The sequence below is a fragment of the Bombina bombina genome, chromosome 7 (assembly GCF_027579735.1).
Source record: "Bombina bombina isolate aBomBom1 chromosome 7, aBomBom1.pri, whole genome shotgun sequence".
Lineage (NCBI taxonomy): Eukaryota > Metazoa > Chordata > Amphibia > Anura > Bombinatoridae > Bombina > Bombina bombina.
This window is the reverse complement of record NC_069505.1, coordinates 262,968,231-262,980,414: the sequence shown is the minus strand read 5'-3', so window position 1 is coordinate 262,980,414 and position 12,184 is coordinate 262,968,231. Positions and strand designations below refer to the sequence as shown.

At 38.3% G+C, this 12,184-nt stretch overlaps 1 protein-coding gene across 1 annotated transcript in view; it reads left to right on the top strand.

Annotated features, from left to right (window-relative positions):
- CCDC66 (coiled-coil domain containing 66) overlaps positions 1–12,184 on the top strand; it is a 177,662-nt gene that overhangs the window by 108,230 nt on the left and 57,248 nt on the right. The window contains exons 13-17 of the mRNA XM_053720735.1: positions 3,845–3,989; positions 4,295–4,438; positions 5,892–6,397; positions 7,212–7,249; positions 7,472–7,755. Coding sequence (XP_053576710.1) covers positions 3,845–3,989; positions 4,295–4,438; positions 5,892–6,397; positions 7,212–7,249; positions 7,472–7,755 — 1,117 coding nt within the window. The remainder of the gene's footprint in view (positions 1–3,844; positions 3,990–4,294; positions 4,439–5,891; positions 6,398–7,211; positions 7,250–7,471; positions 7,756–12,184) is intronic.

The following is a 12,184-nucleotide window of genomic DNA, read 5'->3' as shown; positions in this document are numbered from 1 at the left end:
ACATGGGCCTTCAAGAACGAGGCTTCTGTTGATCAGATATGTAAGGCAGCGACTTGGTCTTCACTGCACACTTTTGCCAAATTTTACAAATTTGATACTTTTGCTTCTTCGGAGGCTATTTTTGGGAGAAAGGTTTTGCAAGCCGTGGTGCCTTCCGTTTAGGTAACCTGATTTGCTTCATCCGTGTCCTAAAGCTTTGGTATTGGTTCCCACAAGTAAGGATGACGCCGTGGACCGGACACACCAATGTTGGAGAAAACAGAATTTATGCTTACCTGATAAATTACTTTCTCCAACGGTGTGTCCGGTCCACGGCCCGCCCTGGTTTTTTAATCAGGTTTGATGAATTATTTTCTCTAACTACAGTCACCACGGCACCCTATGGTTTCTCCTATTTTTTCCTCCTGTCCGTCGGTCGAATGACTGGGGTGGGCGGAGCCTAGGAGGGACTATATGGCCAGCTTTGCTGGGACTCTTTGCCATTTCCTGTTGGGGAAGAGATATTTCCCACTAGTAAGGATGACGCCGTGGACTGGACACACCGTTGGAGAAAGTAATTTATCAGGTAAGCATAAATTCTGTTTTTAAAACTAAATACTTCCCTATAAAATAAACCCTAAGCTAGCTACAATATAACTAATAGTTACATTGTATCTAGCTTAGGGTTTATTTTTATTTTACAGGCAGCTTTGTATTTATTTTAACTAGGTAGAATAGTTATTAAATAGTTATTAACTATTTAATAACTACCTAGTTAAAATAAAGACAAATTTACCTGTAAAATAAAACCTAACCTAGGTTACACTAACACCTAACACTACACTATAATTAAATAAATAAATTAAATACAATTAATTACAATTAAATAAAATTATCTAAAGTACGGAAACCCCCCCCCCCCCACTAAATTACAGAAAATAATAAAATAATTACAATATTTTTTAACTAATTACACCTACTCTAATCCCCCTAACAAAATAAAAAAGCCCCCTAAAATAAAAAAGCCCTACCCTACACTAAATTACAAATAGCCCTTAAAAGGGCCTTTTGCGGGGCATTGCCCCAAAGTAATCAGCTCTCTTACCTGTAAAAAAAAAAAAAAAAAGTACAAATACCCCCCCAACATTAAAACCCACCACCCACACAACCAACCCTACTCTAAAACCCACCCAATCCCCCCTTAAAAAAACCTAACACTAACCCTTTGAAGATCACCCTACCGTGAGACGTCTTCACCCAACTGGACAGAAGTGGTCCTCCAGACGGGCAGAAGTCTTCATCCATCCGGCGCAGAGCGGGTCCATCTTCAAGATATCCGATGCAGAGCATCCTCTTTATCCGGAGTCTTCTTACTAAATGACGGTAGCTTTAAGTGATGTCGTCCAAGATGGCGTCCCTTCAATTGCGATTGGCTGATAGAATTCTATCAGCCAATCGGAATTAAGGTAGAAAAAATCCTGTTGGCTGATGCAATCAGCCAATAAGATTGAGCTGGCATTCTATTGGCTGTTCCAATCAGCCAATAGAATGCAAGCTCAATCCTATTGGCTGATTGCATCAGCCAATAGGATTTTTTCTACCTTAATTCCGATTGGCTGATAGAATTCTATCAGCCAATCGCAATTGAAGGGACGCCATCTTGATGACGTCACTTAAAGGTACCGTCATTTAGTAAGAAGACTCCGGATGAAGAGGATGCTCCACGTCGGATGTCGTAAAGATGGACCCGCGCCGGATGGATGAAGATAGAAGATGCCGTCTGGATGAAGACTTCTGCCCGTCTGGAGGACCTCTTCTGCCCGGCTTGGATAAAGACTTCTGCCCGTCTGGAGGACCACTTCTGCCCGGTTGGGTGAATCTTCAAGGGCTTAGTGTTAGTTTTTTTTTAAGGGGGGATTGGGTGGGTTTTAGACTAGGGTTGGTTGTGTGGGTGGTGGGTTTTAATGTTGGGGAGGTATTTGTCCTTTTTTTTTTTTTTGAGGTAAAAGAGCTGATTACTTTGGGGCAATGCCCCGCAAAAGGCCCCTTTAAGGGCTATTTGTAATTTAGTGTAGGGTAGGGCTTTTTTTTTTTTTTTGAGGGGCTTTTTATTTTGTTAGGGGGATTACAGTAGGTGTAATTAGTTTAAAAATCTTGTAATTTATTTTATTATTTTCTGTAATTTAGTGTTTTTTTTTTTTTCGTACTTTAGATAATTTTATTTAATTGTATTTAATTTAGCTAATTTATTTAATTATAGTGTAGTGTTAGGTGTTAGTGTAACTTAGGTTAGGTTTTATTTTACAGGTAAATTTGTCTTTATTTTAACTAGGTAGTTATTAAATAGGTAATAACAATTTAATAACTGTTGTACCTAGTTAAAATAAATACAAAGTTGCCTGTAAAATAAAAATAAACCCTAAAATAGCTACAATGTAACTATTAGTTATATTGTAGCTAGTTTAGAGTTTATTTTATAGGTAAGTATTTAGTTTTAAATAGGAATCATTTAGTTAATTGTAGTAATTTTATTTAGATTTATTGTAATTATATTTAAGTTAGGGGGTGTTAGGGTTAGACTTAGGTTTAGGGGTTAATACATTTAATATAGTGGCAGCGACGTTGGGGGCGGCAGATTAGGGGTTAAAAAATGTAGATAGGTGGCGGCGATATTAGGGACGGCAGATTAGGGGTTAATAATTAACTAATGTTTGCGAGGCGGGAGTGCGGCGGTTTAGGGGTTAATATGTTTATTATAGTGGCGGCGATGTCCGGTTCGGCAGATTAGGGGTTAAAAAATGTATTTGTTTGCTCGGTTTAGGGGTTAATAGGTAGTTTATGGGTGTTAGTGTACTTTTTACCACTTAAGTTAAGAGTTTTATGCTATGGCGTTGTAGTGTAAAACTCTTAACTGCTGACTTTAAAATGCGGTACCAGGCTTGACAGGAGAGGGTCTACCGCTCACTTTTGGTCAGACTCGTAATACCAGCGCTATGCAAGTCCCATTGAAAATATAGGATACGCAATTGATGTAAGTGGATTTGCGGTATTTCCGAGTCTGGCCAAAAAAGTGAGCGGTGAACCTGTCATTTCAAGACTCGTAATACCAGCGGGCGTTAAAAAGCAGCGTTGGGACCGGCCAACGCTGCTTTTTAATCCTAACGCACAACTCGTAATCTAGGTGATCTAGTTTGTTAATTTAACTGAAATATTTGATGTAAGCAAGCAGTTGTTTAATTTGAGCAATAGAAACCAGGTTAAAATGAAAGACATGCACTACTCATTATGTGGGGTGTATTAATGAGACAGCAACACAAAAGCTACAGCCAATTGTAAATTAAATTTGTAAAATTTGAGGGGGCATTAAACTCAACATTTAATTCCCCATAAAAGTTTAATTATGCGTTTGTTATGCATTGTAAAACAGCTTTGCACTCTCAGAGTTTATTTTGCCTGCTTTCACTGTAATTTAATTTTGATAATTGTTAGGTGGTGTTTTTTTTGTTTTTTTTTCTGCTGACCCAGAGCGGCTGTATCAGTTATGAAGACTTCAGAACACTTAATCTGCAACATTATACACAGTGATTGTATGATGCATATTGATTTATTTAGTGTTCTATTTGCCCCTAGTACTGGGTATAATAATATTTTTTTAATAATACGAGGACATTTTAAAGAACATAGGGATTTTATTCTGATATCAAATATCTGAGTCATTTGCAGCAACCATAATAAATATTTATACAGGTTTAAGTGGCAAATTATATAATCTTTTCCACAGTGACTTTTGTCTTGTGTGTTTGTTTGTTTTTTTGTTTTAAATAAATATTACTCTGCCAATGTATTATATATATTCTCTTTAAAGGAAATCGTAAGCCTCAAAACGAAGGAACTGTACCAGAGTATGCAGAGGGCTCAGGAGGAGGCGCAACGTATAAAACAGGAACAAAGAATGCGCCATTTAGCCCAGAAAGGACATGACATTTCTAAATTGCAGAGAAACCTAAATGGTACAGCAATGCTTGTAACTATGTTGTTGTAGTTCATTTTACAATTCTTTTTGAAGAAACAGAGTTAGCTGCTTGGAAATAAAGAATACATACAATCCTATGAATATACTTTTGGATAAAATATACTGCAAATCTTTTAGATTTTGCAAAATGCCAAAAAATATTTAAACAATGATATAATTATCTAAAGACTTCATAATTAATTTAAATTATTATTGTTACAACTAATAATTTGAAACCTCCATATTTACAAATTATAATCAACAACAGATTGACATTTTAATACAAAATTAACACTTTTCTAGGTGAAGTAGAACAACTAGACCAAAGAAGTTCTAGCCGTTTCACAGATGTTACTCCAGTGGACCTTCGTAGTGGAACAAACAGTGCTATGAAACAGACACATACAACATTGGTCTCCCCTAGAAAAGACACTGCGGTACAAACCGGTAAGAGGGTTTGATGGTGTAATTTTATTTTAAGTTAAATCAGAAAGTTCTATAAAACAGACATGGAATCCAGTTTGTAGTATGAGCGGTTGAAAGTCGTACTGTATGTATTAAAATAGTTGTGTGTTCAAGCAAAGTGTTTTCCAATAACCATAAAGAATTGTCTATAATTCAACACTACGCCGTTAGATTATTTTAATACAATATTTGCAACTACCTAGCGACGGAGCCTCTTCCTGGCATGTCCAGTGATTAACCTTTTAAACATACTCCTTATCTCACTTTCAATCTCCTGTAATCTGTCCCATACAGCCAAGTATGAAATGTAGCATTGTATATTTTTGGGCTGTCACCACCATATGTATGTTGTTGGTGGCATAATTAGGCAAGAAAGAGTTGAAAGGCCTGAAACATTTGTAAAGACGATGTACTCCAAAAAAATCTTTCATCCATACGAAAGCATCTAGATTTTTTATTTTTTGTGTGAAGTAAATTGGAGCTTGTTTAAAATTAAATAGAAACTAATATAGCAGTATCAGTTATTTAGTTTGTATTAAGGCTTATTTACTTGTAGGGGCTTTCTTTTAATACTGATTGGCTGATGGGGACTTCCTAATAATGCTCATGCATTAGCATTTTGTTCGAAATAACTATAAACCAGGAAGTTCACAGTTAGGATGCCACCTTATTTCTCAAACGTTTGCATTAATAATTATGCTACATAATTCAGAAGCTAAAGCTGATGAGACTGATTTTAAATGTTAATTAATTTCCAATTTGACTCTCACAACCTCAAACAAATTTATTTCTACTTGTATTCTTTTTTTTAACAAAATTGATATGAGACTTAAAGGGATACTCAACCCAAATGTTATTCTTTTAATGATTCAGATAGAACATGCAATTTTAAGCAGCTTTCTAATTTACTCCTATTATCAAATTGTATTTGTTCTTTTGCTATCTTTATTTGAAAAAGCAGGAATCGAAGCTTAAGGAGCTGGCCTATTTTTGGTTCAGAACCTGGGTAACGCTTGCTGATTGGTGGCTAAATGTACCCACCAATTAGCAAGCGCTATCCAGAGTGCTGAAACAAAAATGGGCTGGCTCCTAAGCATAGATTCCCCCTTTTTCAAATAAAGATAGCAAGAGAACAAAGAAAAATTGATAATAGGAGTAAAATAGAAAGTTGCTTCAAATCGCATGCTCTATCTGGATCATGAAAAAAAAATGGGTTTAGTATCCCTTTAATGTAACCAGCATGGACGATACCTGCTGGTGGTAACGCTATGCACAACTGATGCTGTTGTGGTGTATTCATTGAACTTTTCAGGCAAAAATCCATAATGAGTATAGTAAACATTTATAGATTTTTAATAACTTGTATTCTGGGTTCTGCGTATTAGAGGCATGAGTGTACCGTATCTGAAAGCTTTTTATTTTCTGCGGTTTTTAGATGATGTAAATAGTTTGATGAATGCAGGCGATGGAAAAAATAAACATAGAGAAGAGAGGTTATGGAGAGATTTGCAAAATTATTCACCAGATATTCCAATAGAATTCAAAGACAAAGGAAATTCAGATGTGCACATGAGAACACTGGCAATAAAGGAAAAAAGCAAGTCCAGCAAGGAAAATAAAAACACTTTAACTAATGAAAATGACCATTTAGCAAGAACTGAAAATCAAGTGAAAGAAAGTGTTAAAAGACCAGACTGGAACAAGAATAAACCTAACAAAAGATTTCTGCCAGCTTCTGAAAGATATCCGAAGGGACTTCAGAAACAACGAGAGGAGAGTAAGATCCGGCGACAAAAGGAGTTGCTTAATTTGGTAGAGCGAAACAATGTAAATAACCTGCAGCAAAGAAAACGGACTTCTCCAGAAAGGACGACCTCTCCTGATAATATCATGGTTGCAGTAATGAATGAAGAGTCACAAGGAAAGCAGACGACCAGAAAGGTAATGAAAATGTAAAATTCTGTTTTGTTTAATAATAAAGCTATTCAAATTTCATAAATAGTAAACTTATCATAGAATATCCTTAAAGGGACATTGTTCTCTGGAATGATGGTTCACACGTCACTATCTGGAAGTCTGATGGAAGTATCTGGGTGTGGCAGATGCCAGGAGAACCCTAACTACTGGAATTCATAGTGCCTACTGTAAAGTTGAGGGAGGAGGCATAATGGTCTGTGGATGTTTTTAATAGATTGGGCTAAGCCCCTTAGCTCCATTGAAGGGCCATCTTAATGTTACAGGATACAGGGACAATTTAGACAATGTGGGTGCTTCCAACATTATTAAAACAGTTTGGGGAAACCCCTATTCTTTGCCCCTGTGCACAAAGTGAGGTCCATCAATACAAGGTTTGACAGGGTTTGGTGTGGAGGAACTCAAGTGGCCTGCACAGATCCCTGACGACATCTCCACTGAATAACTTTGAAATGACTTGCAAGCCAGACCTTCCTGTCCAATATCAGTGCCTAACCTTATAAATGCTCATTTGGCAGAATGAGCACAAATTCCTACAGACACATTCCAAAATCTTGTGGAAAGCCTTCCCAAAAGAGTGGAGGGTGTTATAGCCACAAAGAGGGGGCGGTCAAATCCATATAAATGCTCACAGTTTTGGAATGAGATATCCAAAAAGCTTTATTTAGATGTGCACATACTTTTGGCCATATTGTGTGTGTGTGTGCATTTAACTTATGCTTTAAATAACCAGATTTGTCAACTATTTAGAAAATATTTTAACTGTTTTATTCTGTTTTAGGAGGAGCAGCTCCAAAAAGTTGATTCAAATTTCAAAAGGCAAGTAAGCTTCATGCTGTCTGAATTCCTCTATCGAATTTAGTTCCAGTTTTGTATTGAATCTCTGAAAGGCTTATGATTTTTAGAATTATTGATACAACACTTCTTTTAAGTGTGTTTCTTTTTAAAGTCCATTTCTCTTAAAGCACAGATACCATAGGCCTGACAAGTATATACTGTTTAGTTGATACAAAATAAATAATATACTTTTTTCTTTTGCAGACCAGTTTCTCCACCAGTTCCTGCTGTCAAAAATAGGTTGCATCAAATGGAGAAAAGGCCATCTGGGATCAGTAGTCACTTTGTGTATAATGGGAATGCTGTCCAAGGGCATACCTACACCTCTAAACAAATTGAGGTATTTCCTGAAAGCAGTGAACAGGCATCTGAAAGACCCCCTTCTTCACACTTCATCCCTTATGTGCGTACAAAAGAAATATATTATCTGGATCCTGATGCACCTATGTCCAGGCCTTCTACACATGATCCACAGTATAGATATGAAGGTGTGTATCGTTGATAGTAGAGCAAAGCTTGATTATTTTTGTATCAGTAGATTTATAAGTAAATGTACTGCAGGCAAAAGCATGCCATGATAAATCCATATTCCACCAGTATAGCATAATGTAGTAGACAAGCTCCTGGGTAAGTCCAATCTAATGGTGTAAGTCCACCAGTCATCACGTGTGGCAGTTCCCCTCTTAACCACTAGGTGGAAGCAAAAGATGACATACCCAAGCTTTAAATCCTTCCCACTTCTCGTGATCCTCAGTCATTTATATAGCCAAGGACTTGAGTATGTGATAAGATTAGGGAATATCTGTAAGCATTCAGATTTTCTTGATGGGTACGACTCTCTAGTGGTGTTTTTCTGCAGTTTCTCCTAAAAACAATGTTAATCGAGCAATAACCGCTCTAGATTTTTATTCGATTAGGGAATATCTATAAGCATTAAAATTTTCTTGATGGGTACGATCCTCTAGTGGTGTTTTTCTGCAGTTTCTCCTAAAAACAATGTTAATCGAGCAATAACAGCTCTAGGTTTTTATTAGGTCTTAGATTATACTTCTAAAAATTAATGATCCAGGACATCCTGGAAAAGTTATATATGTTGCTCATTCCCGATTCAAAGCCTTTGGGGTACACCAAACTCTGTTGGGCCCCTAAGTCAGCAAGATTTGTCTCTAAGGAGACAATATGGCTGCCAGATTTTAAGTGTAGTAGACTAAGCACTGTCCACTATTAAATCTTCCAGTTTCCTTTTAACAGTATTGGTATGTACTTCAATGGATGTAATGTCCTTTTTAAGCTCAGAACAAGATCTGTCAAATAATTTTGTTTGAGATGGGTGGTGGCTGCCGACAACTTATAGTATCAAGCATATTATTTGAACATTTATTTAAATATAGTAGACTGGAGAAAATTAAGCTTCAGTTTGGAGCAAGGACCAGCCTTCAAAGATCTCTGGGAGTCTGAAACTTCATCCTCAAATGGCTCACAGACTTCCATATTGTGGAACATGAAACTGATCTATAACTGTGTGCTTAAGAGTGGTTAAAACCCTGGAAATACTCACAAGAAGCCAAAATGAGCAGCTAACCAATCAGAATCTAGCTCCGAGTAGTGCATTGCTGCTCATGAGCAACAAAGAGAACAAAACAGATTAGAAAATAGAAGTAAATTGTATAACTGTTTATAATTGCATGCTCTATCTGAATCATGTAAGTTTAATGTCCTTCCATAAAGCAGGGGAGAGTCCACAACTTAATTCCTTACTGTTGTGAAATATAACACCTGGCCATCAGGAGGAGGCAGACACACCCCAGCCAAAGGCTTAAATATCCCTCTCACTTCCCCTATCCCCCAGTCATTCTTTGCCTTTCGTCACTATAGTAGGTGGCAGAGAAGTGTCAGAAGATTTGGATAGTCCTGTAATGGGTATGTTCCTTCAAGAAAGGACTAGAGTTTTGAGTAATCATGTCAACCTCTCAGTGAGAGTATTGATGCAGTGAAAGTTTTTCTGCGAACCCATCCAGACTGCCGCCTAACAGCTCCTGAGCAATCAGTGTTGACAAGTTTCACTGCTTGCTGTTACACACAAGTCCATGTCAGAAGTGTTGCTGCAAGACTTTCACACTTGAGAGCCTGTGCCTGTTCCACAGCATGGAACCTGGAGGTACGATCATTTTATATATACACTTTTGCTATACAGGGTCACAGTGTGGCTCCTTTATGGATCGATAGGATCAAGGGTTAATATCTCCTTCAGGGAGATTATTTGAAAAGTGAGAGTTTTTGGGCTCATAGACTGTGTGTGTTTTTGGCTTGGAACAAACAGGTTTCATTTTCCTTTTTATTATAGCGTTGCGCCTTTTTCATAGCAGGGGAAGTCCTGTACTACCCACCACGTGACCGGGTGTGGTCTTTTCATTTTCTTACGATCTTGCTGCGGACATCACTCCTAAGGAGAGAGTTTTCACTGTTAGCTGTCTAGGAGGTGGTGAGTGCCCCAGCCATTGGGATTATAAAGGTGCCATTTTATGTTTTTTAATAAAAGTGTTTACTTTTTGTCTGTCCTTCTATGAATATATCCTAGCTATGGAGGACTCTGATATTACATTAGAAAGCTCTGCTCCTTCTGTACTGATTAATAATTCCTGTTTATATTGTGAGGAGGCCGTGGTTTGCCCGCCTGCTCAATTTTGTTCAATTTGCCTAAGCACTGTTCTAAAGTTTAAGAAGGGAGACAAGCCTGCTAATACTCATAGCGCTATTAGCCCCTCTGGGCCGTATACCTCTCAGGAATCTGTGTCCCGAGAGATTACTACCCTTTCTACACTACCCGCTCCACATGCAGTTCCCCACGGCTCAACTAATCATCAATCTGGAGGTGGCTTTTTTCCGGCAGACTTTACTGCGCAGTTACAATCGGCGGTATCTGCGGCCCTGAGTGCCTTACCGCACTCTAGCAAACGTAAGAGAAAGGTTAAACATAGTTCTGACCTAGAGTAATCTAAATATTTGTCGTATTTAGCTACTATGTCCCAACTATCCAAGGATGAGTTAACCTCTGTAGTTTCAGAGGGGTAAACTTTCTGTGACAGAGACTTCAGTTTCTAAACCTCCTTCAGCAGAGGAACCCTCCTTTTTAGATTTAAAATTTAGCATCTGCATTTTTTATTAAAGGAACATAATACTTATATGCTAAATCACTTGAAACTGATGCAGTATAACTGTAAAAAGCTGACCGGAAAATATCACCTGAGCATCTCTATGTAAAAAAGGAAGATATTTTACCTCACAATTTCCTCAGCTCACCAGAGTAAGTCCTGTGTAAAAAGTTATACTTCAGCTGCTGTGCAGCTGCAGGTAAAATTAAATAAAATAAGAAATGAACTGCAGCCAATCAGCATCAACAGTGCTGAGGTCATGAACTCTTTTACTGTAATCTCATGAGATTTCACATAACTCTCATGAGATTTCATAGTAAACTTCCTTAAACTGAATAGGAAAATAACATAAGTGTGCACGAAGCTCACTCCCTTGCCTGTCTCGGGACAGGCATACTGATTTGCTGCTTAAAGTCCTTTGCAATGGGGTTTGAATAATTAGGATATTTTGAGGTAAAATATCTTCCTTTTTTACATAGAGATGTTCAGGTGATATTTTCTAGTCTGCTTTTTACAGCTATGCTGCATCACTTTCAAGTGTTTCAACATTTGGGTATCATGGCCCTTTTTAAGGAGATTCTGTCTACGCTAGAGGTTCCAGAGGCTACACTCCCTGAGGAACCTAAGATCCCTAAACTGGACAGGAAGGTCTCTCTGACTTTTCCTGTGCCATTTAAGGTGGTGACCATTATTGGTAACAAATGGAAAAGAAAAAGATCTTCTTTTTCCCCCTCGTCTACTTTTAAAAAGTGGATGGTGCTATTTCTACACTGGCTTTAGCGTACAACTATCCCTCTAGAGGATAGTTCTTCTTTTAGAGAGCATATGGATAAGAAAATGGAAACCTCTCTGAGGAAGATGTTTCAACATTCAGGGTTTTTATTTCAACCGGCGGAGGCTGTAGCCACGGTTGCTGGAGAAGCTACCTACTGGTGCGACTCTGTCGGAGCTCTTTGAGGTAGTGACTCCCCTCGAGGATATTCAGGAGAGAATTAAGGCTCTGAGAATTGGTAACTGTAAAGCGAATATGTAGATTATTCGCCTAAATGCAAAGGCTTCGGGCTTTGCGGTCCTAGCCCGCTGGGCTCTCTGGTTGAAGTCTTGGCCTGCAGATATGACTTCTAAATCCAGACTCCTTTCTCTTCCCTTCAAGGGGAAAATTTCATTCGGTCCAGGACTGGACTCCATTATTTCTATGGTTACCGGAGGGAAAGGTGCCTTTCTACCGCAGGATAAGAAAAATAGGCCTAAGGGACGGCAATTGTCTAATTTTCTTTCTGACAAATCACAAAGTCAGCAATCCTCATCCAAGTCTGAGCAGCCCAAGAGTACTTGGAAGCTGCCTTAGTCCTGGAGTAAGTCCTAACAGACTAAGAAGCCCGCCGAGAACAAAACGGCATGAAGGGGCGGCCCCCGATCCGGGATCGAATCGAATAGGGGTTAGACTGTCTCTTTTTTCAGATGCTTAGTTCCAAGATATACAGGATCCTTGGGTCCTGGAGGTTTGTATCTCAAGAATACAGGATAGGATTCAAGTCTCATCCGCCCAGGGGGTAGATTCCTACTTTCCAGTCTGTCTACAAGACCAGAAAAGAGGGCTGCCTTCTTAGCTTGTGTACGGGATCTCTCCTCTCTAGGAGTAATTGTCCCGGTACCTACAGCAGAAAGTGGTTTTTGGTGTTTTATTCAAACCTTTTTGTGGTTCCAAAGAAGGAGGGAACTTTTCGTCAAATTCTGGACCTAAAGTGCCTAAACAAGTTTCTGA